Raw genomic sequence first — 18,453 nt, 5'->3', positions numbered from 1 at the left:
CATAGCCATAGTCAGAAACCAGTTTCCTTTATTAGATTCGCAGGTCTACATTTCCCAGTTTACTTAGAAATAGTTGAAGGGGTACTCTGGTGAAAAACTTCTATTTAAAAATATTAACCCTTACAGTACTTCTCAGCTGCTGTATTCTCCACAGGAAGTTATTTTTAAATTTATTTTCTGTGGGACCAGAGTGCTCTCTGCAGACACCTCTATCTGTCTCGAGAACTGTCAAGAGCAGGATAGGTTTGCTATGGGGATTTGCTCCTGCTCTTTACAGTTCCTGAGACAGACAGAGGTGTCAGCAGAGAGCACTGTGGTCAGACAGAAAATAAATTTAGAAAGAAAAGAACTTCATGTGGACCACACAGTATCTGATAAGTACTGGAAGGATTTAGATTTTTTTAAATAGAAGACATTTACAAATCTGTTTAATGTTCTGGCACCAATTGATTTAAAAAAAATAGTTTTTTTTACTTGAGTGTCTACCCCTTTAACCCCTTAAGGACCAAGCCCATTTTCACCTTAAAGGGGTATTCCAAAATGTTTTATTTGACTATGCTACAGGGGCTGTAAAGTTAGTGTAGTTCATAATATAGTTATAGTGTCTGTACCTGTGTGTGATTGTTTTCTCACAATTCTTATGTGATTTTCATCCCAATATCTATTAACAGCATACAAAATGACTGTTGTCTCAGATTTTTCCCAGGTTGCAATGCGGCCGAGACCTACCTGACTCACTAGTAAGCTGATGACAGGGAGCATGTCTGCTTTAATGGGTGGAGGGATTGCTTGGTGGGAGAGAAATCAATCTGCAACTAATGCAACAGCTGTAGGAACCCTGATTGAAAACCACAGGTCTTTGAATGGATGCAGCTCATTTATGTTTCAATGGGTGGGGTGGCTGATGTGTGGGAGGGAGGAAATTGTGGGATTTGTAGTAAAAAAAAAAAGAAAAGTCCAACAGGAAATACCAGTTCACAAAAAGCTAGCCACAGTGTTCTGGTAATCTCACAACATAGCCATTTAGCCCCAAGACAAGCACAGATCCTTCCTAAGCATGTCCATTACTGTCTGCCAGGTAGATATCGATTTTTTAGGGCCTATACCGATAACCTGTGGCCTTTCAGGCCAATAGCCAATAACTTATACAGATATTCCGGTATAAGTTATCAGCTATTTCTCCAACCCCCCGGCCCCGGGCGCTTTAAATCAATGAACTGCAGCGGCTTTTGCTGGGCCAGAGACCAACGCCGCCCGCTTCTCCCCCCCTCTGAGTCCAACCACTGCCGCTGATCCCCCCCCCCTCTCCCGCCTATCCTCTGGCCAGAGACCACTGTCGCCCGCTTCTCTCCCCCTGCTGGCCCTTAGTCCAACCACCGGCGCTGCCCCTCCCCCTGCCTATCCTCTGGCCAGAGACCGCCGCTGCCCGCTTCTCTCCCCCTGCCGGCCCTTAGTCCAACCATCGCCACTGCCCCATTGCCTCCCCCATCCCCGGCTTTATAATTACCTGTTCCCGGGGCCCGCACTACTTCTGGCTCCGGCGTCGTCCTGAGCTGTCCCTGTGTACACTGATGGTGATGTCGCGTTGAGGACGTCACTCGTCATTGCGCAGCGCACAACGTAACGCAGGACGCCGCAGGAGCCAGAAGTAGTGCAGACCCCGGGAACAGGTAATTATAAAACCGGGGATGGGGGAGGCAATGGTGCAGCGGAGGCGGTCTCGGGGAAGTGCGGTGCCCGGCATTATCGGGTTAACGGCAAGGTAATTGCCGATACCGATAATGTCCAAAATCGTGAACATCGGCCGATAATCGGTCGATCCCTACTGCCAGGTACATACTAAAATCACCTTATGGTGGATAACCTCTTTAAGGAACCAGGCCAATTTTATTTTAGCATTTTAATTTTTTCCTCCTCGCCTTCTAAAATCCATAACTCTTATATTTCCATCTACAGACTCATCTAAGGGCTTGTTTTTTTGTGTGACCAATTGTAATTTGTAATGACACCTCCATTTTTTATAAAATGTACAGTGAACCCCAAAAAAAATTTTTAGGGAGGAAATTAAAATGAAAACCATCTTGTTTTCACGCTGTGCACTTTACGGTAAAAATGGCACCAGTGACGGAAGGCCACATCGGGCAGGCCCCTTTAGCAACCCCTCAAAATACTCCACAGGGTGTAGAGAGGGGGGGGATTATTGGGGTGAAAGGTGGACTAGGGGTTATTAGCACACAAGAATGGAATGAGAAAGTTGTGTGACGCAAGAGAGAGCAAGCGGTTTATCTGGTCTCATTGCTCATAAAACCAAGCCACATCATATACTGAAAGGTTTCAAACAGACAATCTAAGGATTCCTTTCTATGCAAAGCATGTCCGTTTTTTAGTTCTCAAATAAATTAGGTTTTTATGAAGTGCTTATTAACTGCCTAGCACTAGATCAGATCTCCAGGCCTACCTATGGAGGCCTTTGCCTCAGTATGAGTAGTAGTTACTTAATTTGGGCCTTCGTGAGTATGAGGAGTAGTACTAATTTTTACCATACCTCTGGCATAATGTTAACTAAGGTATAATACCGTATTACCCCTTTAAGCAAGTGTTCTGGTTATATTTATATACAGCAATTAAAACTGCAGTATAAAGCATGGGCAATGTAAAGATGCATTTATTAAAAGGGGTACTTCACTGGAAACCATATTTTTTTTTAATCAACTGGTGCCAGAAAGTTAAACAGATGTATAAATTACTTCTATTTAAAAATCTTAATGCTTCCAGTACTTATTAGCTGTTGTATGTTTCAGAGTTTTTTTTTTCGGTCTGACCACAGTGCTCTCTGCTGACACCTCTGTCCATTTTAGGAACCGTCCAGAGGAGGAGCAAATCACTTAGCTCAAATCACAAATCCTGGACAGTTTCTAAAATAAACAGAGGTGTCAGCAGAGAGCACTGTGGTCAGACAGAAGAGAAATTCATTAAGAAAAGAACCTCCTGTGGAGCATACAGCAGCTGATAAGTACTGGAAGGTATAAGATATTTAAATATAAGTAATTTACAAATCTGTTTAACCCCTTAATTTTTAGTTTTTTTTCCTCCTTGTCTTCTAAAAATCATAACTCTTTTATATTTTCATCCACAGACTAGTGTAAGGGCTTGTTTTTTGCGCAACCAGTTGTCCTTTGTAATGACATCAATCATTTTACCATAAAATATATGGTGCAACCAAAAAAATACTATTTTTGTGGGGAAATTGATAAGAAAACCGCAATTTTGCTAATTTTGGAAGGTTTTGTTTTCATGTTGTACAATTTACGGTAAAAATGACATGTTTTCTTTATTCTGTGAGTCAATACGATTAAAAGGATACAATGATTACATACTTTTCTATTATAGCACCGTTTAAAAAAAAAAAAATCACAATTTTTGAACCAAATTAGTGCGTTTAAAATCCCTCTATTTTGCTGACCTAGAACTTTTTCATTTTTCAGTATAATCGGCGGTATGAGGGCTCATTTTCTGCGCCATTATCTGTATTTTTTATACCACATTTGCATATGTAAAACATTTTTTGGGGAATAAAATGTTATTAAAAAAAAGCAGCAATTTTTGCCTTTTTTTTTTTCACGTTCACCGTACAGGATAATTAACATTATATTTTAATCGTTTGGATATTTACACATGCAACGATACAAAAAATTATTATACTTTTATTTATTTTTTTACACTTTTTGGGGGGGAAATGGGGAAAAGGGACAATTTTCATTTTTATTGGGGGAGGGGATTTTTCTAATTTTTTTAACTTTTTTTTAATACTTTTTTACTTTTATTTTTACACTTTAATAGTCCCCATAGGGGACCAGTTATAGCAATCATTTGATTGCTAACACTGTTCAGTGCTATGCATAGGGCATAGTACTGATCAGTGTTATTGGCTATCTTCTGCTTTGGTCTGCTAGATCTCAGACCAGAGCAGGAGACGCCGTGAGGGGACCTCCGTCCGCCATTACAGATGATCGGATCGCCACGGCAGCACTGCGGGCGATCCTGATAGGGATGACCCTTATTTCTTATTTTTCTAATGACTGATCAATATATTAATATTAAAATGCCATTACTGCTGGAAAAAATATCTGTTCCCTTACTCTTTAAACCCAGGTACATCAAAATGCTATTGCTGAATATTACAGAAAAGCTTGCTTTCCTTAATTCAAAACATTTCATCTTATCACTTTGCCCTTTCACTAAGACTAGAGCTTTGAGATGGAGACTCTGAATACAGGACGTCTAAACAATGGACCTTGTGGAAAGATGAAGAAATCTCAAGCTAAGAAGTCTCAAAAGATAAAGACTTATGCTACGCCACAAATGACTTATCAGCATATAAGATGACGCATAATTTTGTCCTTCAACCCTATACTCAAAATATTATCTGCTCGTGACTCTGAACAGAGGCCGTGAGACGGCACCATTCAAGAGTATAAAGACTAAACATCTGATGAGCAGAGAACTTTTGCCAAGAAATTAATTGACACTAGATATGCTAAAATATAAGGACACAATATTTGAACAACCAATCTGAATGTAATATGCTAATTGTGATGTCATAATTCATCCTCCTACTTTGCACAATGTTAAAACCAGCTGTTTCTTCCTGAATTAAAGAGTACTCTTTTGGAAGCAGCAGAGCTTCCTGCCAAGAAAGAGTGTATACAAACATATCCTGTGTGGTGTATATCTTTTTGTGTCGACACTTGGCAAAGTGTATAGCAGACTGGTCAATCACATTTGAAAGCCCCCACTCGATCCATCCTTAACAATCCGATCATGCATTTTTCTGCCCGCACTCCCGCAGATGCCGTGATCTGTATTGATCACGGCATCTGAGGGGATAATGGCAGACATCCGCGCGATTGTGGATGTCGGCCATTGCCGGCAGGTCCTTGGCCGCTATCAGCAGCCAGGAATTCCCGCGCATTACCCAAGAATCACTCACAGTCATCTACAGGACGTAAATGTACGTCCTGGCGCGTTAAGTATCATCGCACCAGGATGTATATTTACGTCCTGCGCCGTTACGGGGTTAACTTTATGGCACCAGTTGAATTAAAAAATAATTTTTTTCCAGGGGAGTACCCCTTTAAGCTTTAGTTGAGATCTGAGAACTGGCCCAAACTTTCCAGACTTTTTATGATATTAATCATTACAATTTGCTTTTGAATCTTTGTTGGAGTAAGAAAGTGTGATTTTTATATAAAGGCTTTAATGTGTTTTATCTATATGCAAGATCATAATGATGTAGTGTGAAGATATCCAAAACGATTGTAAATATTTCAATGAGCATATTAGGGGACTCTATAGGGACAGGGACTGTTCACCAGGACTGGCGCATGGCAAATGTGGTGCCAATATTTAAAAAGGGGTCAAAAAGTGACCCCGGGAATTATAGACCTGTTAGTTTAACCTCTGTTGTATGTAAATTGTTTGAGGGTTTTCTAAGAGATGCTATTTTGGAGTATATTGATAAAAATAAATGTATGACTCCATATCAGCATGGCTTTATGAGGGATCAGTCCTGTCAAACTAACCTGATCAGCTTTTATGAGGAGGTGAGCTCCAGACTGGACCAGGGGCAATAGCTGGATGTCGTGTATCTGGATTTTTCCAAAGCATTTGATATGGTTCCACATAAAAGGTTGGTGCATAAAATGAGAGGGATTGGGCTGGGGGAGAATGTGTGTAATAGGTAAGTAACTGGCTCAGTGATAGGAAACAAAGAGTGGTTATTAATGGTACTTATTCTGATTGGGTGACTGTTACTAGTGGGGTACCACAGGGGTCAGTCTTGGGTCTTGTCCTCTTTATTATATTCATTAATGACCTTGTAGAGGGGTTGAATAGTTAAGTAGCAATCTTTGCAGATGGTAAACACAATAGAGGGCAGTGAACTGTTACAAATGGATATGGATTGGTTGGAGGTTTGGGCTGGGAAGTGGCAGATGAGGTTTCAACACGGATAAATGTAAGGTTATGCACATGGGGAAGAAAAATCCAGGCTGGATTATGTATTAAATGGGAGCACAGTTGGGACGACTGACATGGAAAAGGACTTGGGAGTCTTCGTTAACAGTAAATTTAGCTGTAGTGACCAGTGTCGGGCATCTGCTGCCAAAGCAAATAAAATCATGTGGTGCATCAATGGGGCATAGATGCCCATGACAAGGAAATAATTCTACCGCTGTACAAATCACTAGTCAGACAACACATAGAACACTGTGTACTTTACTGGGCACCAGTGTACAAGAAAGATATAGTGGAGCTGGAGAGGGTTCAAAGATGGGCAACCAGGGTAATATTGGGAATGGGAGGACTACAGTATCCAGAAAGATTATCAGAATTAGGGTTATTTAGTTTAGAAAAATGAAGGCTTAGGGGAGACATAATAATTATGTATAAATATATCAGGGGACAGTACAGAGATCTCTCCCATGATCTATTTATACCCAGGACTGTATCTATAACAAGGGGGCATCCTCTACGTCTAGAGGAAAGAAGGTTTCTACACAAGCACAGACGGGGATTCTTTACTTTAAGAGCAGTTAGACTGTGGAGGTGGTCATGGGGAACTCTGTAAAAGAGTTCAAAAAGGGTCTGGAAGCATTTTTGGAGAATAATAACATACAAGATTTACAGGGACAGAATGTTGATCCAGGGATTTATTCTGACTGCCATATTTGGAGTCGGGAAGGAATTTTTACCTCGAGTATGAGGGTTTTTTGCCTTCTTCTGGATCAACTCAGTAGGGACTCATTAGAGATATAGGTTGAACTTGATGGACTCTGGTCTTTTTTCAACCTTATGAACTATGTTACTATGTTAATATTACACAGGCAAAGAGTTACTTACCCAATCATAGGATAAGATCCAACAGCCTCTAGAAATTCCTAGGATAATATTTAAAGTACGCCGAGCACTTCCAGCAATCACATGAGTGGTAGTTTCACAGACTTCATCTGAAAACATAAAGCCTCCAAACTTTTTCACAACTTGGATTATAGTGCTCTGTTTTCTAAAATAAAAAAAATTAAGCATATGATGTATAAGTAATGCAATGACTTATTTGCCTAGATCTGCTGCATGTATATAATTACTTTATATTACATATATCTTCTTATACTGTGATAAGGATTTTCCAATATCTTATATAAGTAATTGTGCAATATTGTATGTGTTTACAAACCTATGAAAAGATAATGGTTTAAAGGGGAACTCCGGTAGAGACAAGTGGGAAAACAAAGGTTTTCAAATCAACTAGTGCCAGAAAGTTAAAAAGATTTGTAAATTACTTCTGTTTCAAAATATGCAGCCTTCCAGTACTTATCAGCTGCTGTATACTACAGAGAAATTTGTGAAGTTCTTTCCAGTCTGACCACAGTACTCTCTGCTGACACCCCTGTTTGTGTCAGGAGCTGTCCAGATTAGAAGCAAATCCCCATAGCAAACCTCTCCTGCTCTGGACAGTTCCTGACACGGACAGAGATGTCAGTAGAGAGCACTGTTGTCAGACTGGAAAGAACGTCACAAATTTCTCTGTAGTATATAGCAGCTAATAAGTACTGGAAGGATTAAGATTTTTGAATAGAAGTCATTTACAAATCTTTAACTTTCTGGTACCAGTTGATTTGAAAAAAATTTTTTCCACCGGAGTTCCCCTTTAAAGTGGTTAGCAAAAAGTTTTTATGCAATGTAGCTAGTACCATTGTATGAATTTTTGTAATATACATTGGTCAAAATTGTTTACATTTTTTGGGTGAAAAAATGCTATCCAAATAAAGGAAGCATCGATGGGACAAGCAGGGCTCTGTGCAGGCTCCTGGCTTGTCAATCATCCTGATGTGTGAGCCGGGAGCGTGTCAGAGCCTCACTGCACATAGCCCTGCTTGTCCACCCACACTTTCCGAATTTGGTCTCAAAAATATACAAATTTTTAACCAATATATATTACAAACATACATATGTTATTTTACATTATATAAAAAGTTTTTGCTTAGGACATAAAATTCAGGTTCCACCTTGTATCAAGTATCCTAAAAGCTAGTGAGCACTAGCAAATACAAAAATACTATGCTTTCAGTCATTTTAACATTTATCCTATACAATTCTTTAGTACCATCACCAAACAAGTACTCATTGTTAGACAACAATTTATGTCAAGGATCACGTTTTGTTCTTGTTATCTACTAAAAAAACAATCGAAAGGGCTCCCTTATTTACGTGCACTGTGTAAGTAACACTTATTTGACATTGGCTTAATTGTATCATGTTCAATTGATTGACATTTTTTCAGAGCAACGTGCTGCCCAAGGTGTACATGCCAGGTTGGCAGGAAGATAGGTGTCAACATTTATCTTGTCAATGGTAAACTTAAAGGTTTAGGAAAGTAGATAAGAGGTTGCAATGCTACATTAAAGGGGTACTCTGGTGGAAAACTTTTCTTTTTAAATCAACTGGTGCCAGAAAGTTAAACAGACTTGTAAATTACTTCAATTAAAAAATCTTAACCCAGTACTTATTAGCTGCTGAATACTACAGAGGAAATTATTTTCTTTTTGGAACATAGTGCTCTCTGCTGAATCACGAGCACAGTGCTCTCTGCTGACATCTCTGTCCATTTTAGGAACAGTTATCAAGCTGCTTTCTTTCATTCCCAGGTGTTAAATGCATCCTCAGAAAAAAACTCAATAGGCTTTCCGAGGGAAAATGTTAGTCAGGTAACAGGAAAATGCTAAGTGTAAAACTACAACAAAAACACCTTGTAACACTACTTCTATACTCTCTAGAACAACAGATAACCGATTACGTAAATCAGTATAATATAGTACTGTATAAAAAAAGGGGTTTCCCATCCCTCGAAATATCCACATTCTGCCCAAATCACTATATATGGATGCAGACACTGACGGACAGCAAGTTGTTTCAGACATTGTATACTGAAACATCAGCTCAAATATAAACACTTTAATTTGCTCCTAATATGATTTATTATATAGGAGCTGACCTTTAAGAGGGTCATATATTGCTCATTAACAATTGTATAGCTTAAGGACTTTTAGTTTATTCGAATACATTGGCCTCACCCAATTATTAGTTTGACAAATTTGCCAAACTTACTCTTCCATCTCAGTAATTTTTACTTAGCATTCTATTGTATGTGAAAAGTTCAGTGGAGGTTTTATCTTAGTAATGCACACTGAAATAGACCCAAGCTGGTATACCAAAGTTAAGGATAAGCAACTTAATACATCTCCCCATCCTCTTTGCTTAATTCATAAAAATGCTTAAAAGGCGTTTTCCCATTACATTAGAATATCACCTATAAGAAGAGATCAAGTGGGAGTCACACCACTGAGACCCTCGTCGATACAGAGAATGGGGGCATATTGGTCATAAGAATGAATGGCACGGACCACAGATCACTTCATAGTGGCACAGGCACAGTCTGAATAATTAATTTCAGGAATAAATTTGTCCCTGTTCTCAGGGAAGACAGGGATCCAAGGGGTCGGACCCCCAACAATCTGGTTGTTATACCATATCTTGTGGAGATGTAAAAACAGAGAAATCTTAAAAAAAAAAAAATCTGTATTACACTAGATTATTAGTTTGACAACCTTACAGATGACAGCTTCATTTTATCATTTGGAGGATTTGTATCTTTTGACTGTAACAATTACTGAGGCCTAGGCAAGATACTAGTTTGACATATGAAGATATCAAAAGTAAGGTGAGCGGTCAAGTGGCCTAGACTTTAGAGCCTTTTTCTGGGGCGTCACATCCCCTCCCATTGACCTGCATTGAGGGGGCATGATGTCACAAGAGGCGGAGTCGTGACATCACAATACTCCGGCCCCGGGATTGTCATGCTGCACACTTGGAGCCTCCTGCGCTGCGGAGAGCTCAAAGGTGGGTGCTGAATGACAGATTGCGGGGGTACCCAGTGGCGGGACACCCGCGATCAGACATCTTATCCCCTATCCTTTGGATAGGAAATAAGATGTATTAGGGCCAGAGTACCCCTTTAAGGAAGTTGTCTGGAAGGAGAGAGACCATTTATAGAGGGTTGTCTGGGGAGCAGTACATTTATTACATACTCTGCTCCCCGGCATTCCACTGCCACATCTGAGAAGTATGCACCTTTCCAAATGAGAGGTGGTTTGTGCCAAGTTACGATAATCAAATGCAAGGGAAACCACATCCACATGACAAGTGTAATAGCAGTTCAAGTGCACCTATTGGACATTGCATTCCCCTCTTTTCTTAGAATTTATACTTCTGGGGCAAGAGCAGGGTGGAAGTTGAGAAGAAAAGATAACCTCTTTTCTGTTTACTGGACAACACCTTTTAGGCTATGTTCACACATTGGAATTTCCATGCGGAATTACACATTGGAATTCTACACGGATATTCCACTACTGCTCTGTGCACATGGCAGAATTTCTGTGCCAGATGTTTTTCCGTGGAAATTCCGAATTCTGTGTCCACAGAAAGAATGAACCTGTTCATTCTTTCTGCAGACTCCGCACAGAATGCATTGCAGTCTATAAGACAGCACAATCCCATGCGGTCATTTCCGTGCAGAAATTCTTAAGTGTCAACATAGCCTTAGGGTATGTTAGCTGTACATTTAACCAACAATTTACTAAAGCTGATTCCTGGAGTGGAAGCAAAGTTTCTGGGACGAGGTAGCTAACTGCCATCATTTAGGCTAAGGCTACATGGTGACTTTGGCTGCGGTCAAAGATGGCTGGGTTGCTCTGTCTGAATCCAGCAGCAGTGAATGTTGGTGAATGGGGTCCTGCTGCGGTCTTCAAAATAACTCAATTAACTAATTTCTAGTGATAGTTTGGTGCAGCTGTGGCCAATTGCACATTTTAAGGTTTACTGCTGCTCTTCCTGAATTCACTTTACTTTTAATAGTGGCGATAACAGTGCCTTAAGCCTTGCCTTATTTGATCCAACAGGACAATGTTGAAGTTCTTTGCACCGCTGTGGGGGTGCAGGTGTCAGACCTAAGCACATCTTATACTGACTGGTTATATAAACAGAATATATGAATTAAGAAAAGCTGTATTTTCTTGTCTCTGACCATTTGTTTCTTAAGTACAGTTTATACAGTACAATACTTGTTTTCCCCATCTTCTACATAATCCTTGGCAAAGCACTATTATCAAACATAGAGACGTGTCAAAACAGACCAAAAAGTATCTGAGCAAAGCAGGAGTCTCAACAGATTTGGGAGATAAACCAGCTAAAGGTAGGGGTATTCTGTATTCTTCAGTGAAAGTATTTCCTTGGAGTTATGCCTCATTTATTTTGACTTCAACACCAACCTTTCTTGGTTACCCAGGAGGTCAGTATTTTAGGATTCTGAATCATAAGGACTGTGTAATGTTTACTCGTGACTCAGATGGTGTGAGACTGTCCCATATACCACACACACACAATAACCAGACCCTATGACAATAAATTAAATTTAGGACAGCTGAAGTCTGTACAACCAATGTTATACACCATTAATATCAGTCTCATTACACTTGGGATTTCTTCCACAATAAAATAAAACACTAACAATCTGCCAGCACTCTCATAACTTGAAACTGTAACTTAATTGATAATATGAATATTTCAGACATCATGTTACAAGCAATGCCACCTGAATGTGCTTTTCATGTTACAAGAATAAAGAATGCAGAGGTAAACTCCTGTAGCGTAAACTGTGACAAAAGCTGTGCAAGACATTTTATTGTCCCAGGAGGAGTTTTACCTTACAATATACAGGAAACTAAGTAGCATTGCGTGATGTCCCATATAAACATCTAATAAGTACTTTATGTGTTAAGTAATTATCGGTAAAGTTACACATACACAGTATATAAATGTATACAGGGGAAGGGATACCGGTGAGGACATGGTAGAAGGCATACCCAGGCGGGCAGCTAGGGGATCTATGCCAGCCAGGCCGTAAAGGCAGGGGACTCCCGAAACGAGTCCCATCACACGCTATAAGCTCCTCCATTCTACGGAACTTATTCAAGATTTCCACAAACTCCAGTTTCGACAGGGGACCTCCAGTGTTGGGGAATAACGGTGCGAGCAGCACTCAGGAAGTGTCGCAACAACCCCCCTTTAGCATGTGGAATGGAGGAGGAATAGAGCGAGAGGAGGGCGGGGAGCAGGGAAGGCGTGACAGTGTCAGAGCAGACCTGATTAAACAAGGCAAATACAGATGTCCAGAACGGCCTAAGACGGGGACAGTCCCACCAAATGTGGAGATAAGACCCCACAGCAGAATTACAACGCCAACAAGAGTCCTACACCGTCGGGAACATGGCATGAAGCCTATCCAGACATCTGTACCACCTGGAAAGTATCTTGTAGTTGCGTTCCTGCGAATTAGAAGAAAGAGAGGTTTTATGCATCAGGAGTAAGAGTTTCGACACGTCCGATTCGGATATAGATACACCCAAATCTACCTCCCATTTCAGGATGTAAGGGGGTTTAAGGTCGGTCTCCATCTCCGCCCGCAGCACTCCGTAGACTTGAGAAACCACATGGGAAGGGGGACTAGACTCCACACACACACAACCGCTCAAAGGGGGTGAGCTGCCTAGCAAGCTGGGCCCTCGGGTGTAGTGAGGCATAATACTGTTGTAGCCCCTATATAAGAGCCAGGAACATGTGGGACGGGAAGTCACAGGAGGTGGTCCTATCAGATCCGAACCGCTAAGGGCATGAAATATGTGAGGGGAAGAGGCCGCTGGGAGTCCCAGGAGAGCCCAAATGCCCTGGGGGTCTGCAAATTGGGGATTGCTAAAGAGGGGAGTTAGGGGGCCAGGCCTGCTAGATAGCGGTCACTTTCCCAACGCTAGATCCCAAACAGGGAGAAGGACTCTAGAGAGGAAGGGAAGATCTGCGCCCGAGGAGCGAAGATCAGGAGGGATCCAAGGGAGCGCAGCAGGGTGAAGAGGGGATAAGAGTGTCTCAAGGGTAACCCATTGTTTGGAGCTGGAGGGCTGACAGAGATCGACAATCCTGGTGCAGACCGTAGCCAAGTAGTAAAGACGGAAGTCTGGGAGACCAACACCCCTCTTCTCTTTACGTCTAATCAAAATACGGTGGGCCAGTCTAGGGCCCCAGGGTGACCATAACAATCTAGAACAGATTGTACGAAGACAGTTTAGATAAGCTACAGGAACGTGTATGGACAGGGTCTGCATCAGGTATAGCACTCTGGGAAGCACATCCATCTTCAAAGCCGCCATCTTCCCAAACCAGGACAAGGTGAGGAGGCGCCATTGTTTCAGGTCTGACTCAATCTTGAATAGCAGGGTAAAGAATTTAAGAGATGTTAATGGCGAAAGGGGAACTGGGAGGTAAGCCATGCTAGAGTGTCTGTAGGAAGGGAAATGTTTAACAGTTCAGATTTATGGGTATTCACTTTGAAGTTAGATACAGCACTAAAGGATGAGAATTCAGAAAGCACAACAGGGAGGGAGGTGTGGGGGGAGGTAACATATAGCAGGAGGTAGTCAGCATATAGGGACAATTTGTAAGGGCGATCTTTAAGCACTAAACCCGGAATGGAGGGATTCTGTGTCAATGTCACCGCCAGATACTCCATAGTGATCACATACAAGAGGGGCGAAAGCGGGCACCCCTGGCGGGTACCATTGTGGATAGGGAACGAAGAAGAGAGCGTGCAATTGACATGGACCTGAGCCGAAGCCCCGGCATAGAGAGCCATGATGGAGCGAAGGAGAACAGGACCCATGCCAAGAGCTTCTAAAAGTAGAAGCAAGAAATCCCAACTGACTCTCGAACGCTTTTTCAGTGTCAATGGAAAGCAAACACATAGGGATACGCTGAGATCTGGCAGCGGCGATGAGAGAGATTGATTTCAGGGTATTGTCCCTGGCCTCCCTGCTCGCCACAAAGCCCACCTGGTCATTGTGAATCAATGCAGGGAGCCCAGGCATAGCGCCAAAAGCTTGGCATACAGCTTGAGATCAATGTTCAATATGGAAATGGGACGATAGTGGCTACAAAGGCCCGCATCCCTGTCCGGCTTGGGGAGTACAGCTATATGCGCCATTAGGGACTGAGGAGTGAAGGAAGTACCAGCCGCCACCGCGTGAAAGGAGGCAAGAATAGGAGTCACCAAAAGTTCACTATAAGTTTTGTAGAAGCGTGCCGTAAGGCCGTCCGGGCCATTGCCATTTTTCAGGCCAGAAATCACAGAAAGTAATTCCTCAGTCCCCAATGGCGCCTCCAGTGCCTCCCAGGAGTCGGGGGGGGGGGGGGGGGGGGGGGGAAGAGAAGGTAGTTTGTGTAAGGAAATGTATGTTCTGATCTTATCCCGGAGAACATCAGGGGCAAGGTCAGCATAGTGGCCTCGGATACTGTAGAGGGATTCATAATAAGCACGGAATTCCTCCACAATATAAGAGGTGGTATGTATCCTACCTCGGGAAGCAGAGTGCAAAGAAAGAACATACGTGGAGGAGAGTTTATGGTGTAAGGCTCGAGACAACCACGTGCCACAGCGGTCACCATACTCATAGTAACCCCTATGGACCCATTCAGAGACACAAAGTGATTTCTTGTCCAAGCAGGATAACAGTTTTTGTCTTGTAGTGGAGATACGGGCGTGGGTGTCAATGGTATAATGCAGTTTATTGAGGGCTTCGAGGGAGGCCAATTCAGTGAAGAGGTCCGCCAGAGTCTGAGAGGCCATCTTTTTAAGCCGAGCTCCATGTGCAATTAACACCCCCCGAAGCATACATTTAAGGGTCTCCCATTTTATCGGAGCAGGGGTGTCATCCGAGCTATGAATGACAACAAAATCGGAGATCATCCGGCGGACCTTCGCGCTGCACAGCTCATCCCTAAGATGATTATCATTGAGCCTCCAGGTAAAAGTGCGAGGCGAGGGAGGGGAGAAGAGGAACTTGAACAGGATCGGGGCATGGTCAGACCATACCATGTTACCTATGGAGGAGTGTGGGGCAAGGGACAGGAGGGGGTGGCTGACAAAGATCATGTCCAACCGACCATAGGAGTGGTGTGTGGGAGAATAGTATGTATAATCTCTATCATTCGGATGGAGGACCCTCCATAGGTCTATGAGCCTACGGGAGTGAAATTCATTACGTAGTCTACGGAGTGCTGCAAAAAAAGCGAAGACCTACCAGAAGAGGAGTCCACTGTCGAGTCCCAGATCAAGTTGAAGTCACCACCCATGATGATCTGTCATGATGAAGTCACCACCCATGAGAGCAAAAGCAACTTGGCCCTGGTTAGGGAAATAAACAGAGACTAGGGTGAAAACATGGGAGGCATGAGAATTGTACGAACAGGTATCTACCCGTGGGGTCCTCGAATACCTTAGTAACAGAGGGTAGGAAGGTTCGATGAAAAGCTATAGACACACCTTTAGCCTTAGCAGAGGGGTTCATAGAATGATACCAAACAGGATAGTTACGGTCTTTTATGGATGGAGGGGAGGAGGAGAGAAAATGGGTCTCCCGAAAAAGGGCCACAGATACACCCTTCTTATGAAGATCACAGAGAATCTGGCGCCTTTTTTCCGGTACATTAAGGCCCCTAACGTTAAAGGAGCACACAGCTAGAGAATCCATAGCATGGGTAGTAAAAAAGGGAAGGGGAGGAAGAGGGGGGGGGGCACAAGAGGGAGGAGGGCAGGCAAGAGGGAGGGAGGAAAACACACAGGGAGAAGACAACATAAACCAGAAGCGAAAGTAAGGAGGAGAATCAAGTGGCATCAGAGCCAGAGAGAAGGGAAAGAGAGACTAGTGCGGCCCGGCAGAGGCCCAGGAGAATCCACAACCCAAAAGACGGCCAGCCTGGTCGTCAGTGGAACTTGGGGAAATGAAAGCCCGAGAAAAACAAAACCCGCACCCTCTACCCTACCCCGCCCCCCCCCCCCCCCCCACAACAGCAGCATAAAGCAACATAACATGAAGGAGAAGATAAACCCCCCTCTCCACCCCCATAACAAGTGAGCAAAAATACTATACACAATTAAATAACATGGCAGAGACATGAAAGTGTATGCACTATAACAGAACACAGGTAGGATTAAGGTGGACAGTAGTCAGACACAGTCAGTCACCAGCGCCAGAGGCCAAGTAAGCAGGGGTATCAGCGAGACCTAGAGAGGAGAGGTTCTCATGGAGGATTGGATTGAGGCGACCCTCTAACCCAGGGTGGAGATTTGCGACACACAGGCTGCCACTTCTCCGTAGTAGGAGGCGGTACAGGGCACAGCGGTATTGGCCACTCCGGAAGGGCAACGATAGGGAATTCCAAGGTAGCCAGGAACTTGGGAAGGTCACCAAGTTGGCGGAAAACCGCGGTTTTACCTCCATGACGGACAATGAGCTGAAAGGGGAATCCCCAACGGTAAGGGATAGAGCGGGATCGTAGCAAGTCCAGCAGGGGTTTCAGCGCCCTCCGTAGCTGGAGGGTGTGCCTAGCGAGATCCAGGAACAAGGTAACTGGAGTGCCCTCAAAGTCCACCGGTCCATGAACTCTGGCAGCTAGCATGATCTTATCCTTTTCCTTGAAGAAGTGCACCCGGCAAATAACATCCCTGGGAGGTGCGTTGTCAGGCGGTTTTTGGCCCAGGGAGTGGTGTATGCCGCAGCATCCAGGTCAGGGGAGCCACTGACTCCGGAACAACCCGCAATCGAATATTGTTTCGGCGGTGCCGATTCTTAAGGTCCTCCTGATGGGAGAGGAGCTCAGCAATTTGTAGAGAATGCTCCTGGAGTACCTTAGAGTGAGAGTCCACGCAGTCCTGAAAGGCGTCATGGCGCTGATCAAGGTCGGTGAGATGTGACCCAGAGAGCGAAGCTCCCCCTTCACGAGCTCATATAGGTGCTTTCAAACCGGGAGATGCAGCGCTCAAAATCCTGCATGGTCGGGAGGGCCCTGAGGTAAGACTTGATGTCCCATTCACTGCCCGATTCCTCTTCCTCCGAATCTGCGGGGTCAGAGCCCTGGGAGAGTGGTGGAGAGGCAGAGCCCGCCCTGTTCAGATCCCCGGCCAGGGAGCGAGAGCGTATGGCGGCGCCCATCTTGGTAGCAGAGGTGCCGGGGTCCAGGGCAGATTGCCTGCCGAAAAAGCGGGTAATGGCACCAGAGTCGTCAGCAAGCCGGTCAGCAAGGTTTCTGCGTTTCTTACGGTGAGACATGAGCGTGGGGTGGAGGGTTTAGCTGCTGATATAGCGGGACAAGAGCACGCGGGAGAGCGGAGCAAAGCAAAGCACGTCCTCACTCCTCCATAGGCAAGCCACGCCCCCTTCCAACTCATGAATTTTAGACTTGTCAACATTTAATAAAACATAAAATTTAAGAAACATAACTGAGTAACAGAAAAAAATCATCAATGAAATTGCTCAAACACTGTAGAATAATGTGCCCAGGAGAATGCAAAGTGTCATATTTTGAGGCAAAAAATTCCCTCCTAACGTCCCATCTATTCCACCCCATCCCGAAATCTATTACCATATCTTGTATTATAACCACAAATAATCAAAGAGAGGGTATGTGATAAGTCTATCTTTGAAGAAGAGAAACACAGAGGAATAGATCAGCTCACCAAAGTCCATGTGTGCCAAGCATCAGGCAATAGTCCCGGAGCACGGAGGCAGGGAGCCGCCACTCCCCGTGATACTGAGAAAAAGAAGTGGAGGGGGTCCAGCTCCTGGGTGGAGGTATCCAGTAAAACTTAACCTTTAATGGCAACTAATTAAAACATGGAAATTCGCCACAAGATGGCAAGTGACATGTCACTTAAAAACAAAAGGGGGTGAAACGCCGACGCATTTCGAGCAGTTGCTCTTAGTCATGGCACACGGGGGTTTAAATACCCACTGACATATGGACGGGTCCCACCGTGGAAAAAAATCCCCGCCTCCGTCGAACAGGATGTGACGTGGCATATGGAAGGTAGCCAGAAAGAAAGGAGGGTGCGGCTAGGTAAGATCTAATTGAGTTAAGAAAGATGGCTGATTAACCCATGAGTGACCTGTTTGTCATATGAGTGTACGTATGATGACGTTTAATGCATGCAAACAATGCAGTATTATTGTATAATGGCTGTTACGCCGAGCGCTCCGGGTCACCGCTCCTCCCCGGAGCGCTCACAGCGTTCTCTTATTTACAGCGCCCCGGTCAGACCTGCTGACCGGGTGCGCTGCGATATTGCTCCCAGCCGGGATGCGATTCGCGATGCGGGACGCGCCCGCTCGCGATGCGCATCTCGATTCCCTTACCAGACCCGTTCCCCGTCTGTGCTGTCCCGGCGCGCGCGGCCCCGCTCCTTAGGGCACGCGCGCGTCGGGTCTTTGCGATTTAAAGGGCCGGTGCGCCACT

The 18,453-nt window shown here is 43.9% G+C and overlaps 1 protein-coding gene across 1 annotated transcript in view; it reads right to left on the bottom strand.

Moving 5' to 3' along the window:
- The window catches only part of MCPH1 (microcephalin 1), a 317,389-nt gene that overhangs the window by 232,063 nt on the left and 66,873 nt on the right, over positions 1 to 18,453 (bottom strand). Inside the window, exon 11 of the mRNA XM_056565717.1 lies at positions 6,901 to 7,063. Coding sequence (XP_056421692.1) covers positions 6,901 to 7,063 — 163 coding nt within the window. The remainder of the gene's footprint in view (positions 1 to 6,900; positions 7,064 to 18,453) is intronic.

Source organism: Hyla sarda, chromosome 3 (genome assembly GCF_029499605.1).
Source record: "Hyla sarda isolate aHylSar1 chromosome 3, aHylSar1.hap1, whole genome shotgun sequence".
In the NCBI taxonomy this organism is placed as follows: Eukaryota; Metazoa; Chordata; class Amphibia; order Anura; family Hylidae; genus Hyla; species Hyla sarda.
Note: the sequence above shows the minus strand (reverse complement) of the source record. Positions and strands in the feature narration are given on the sequence as shown.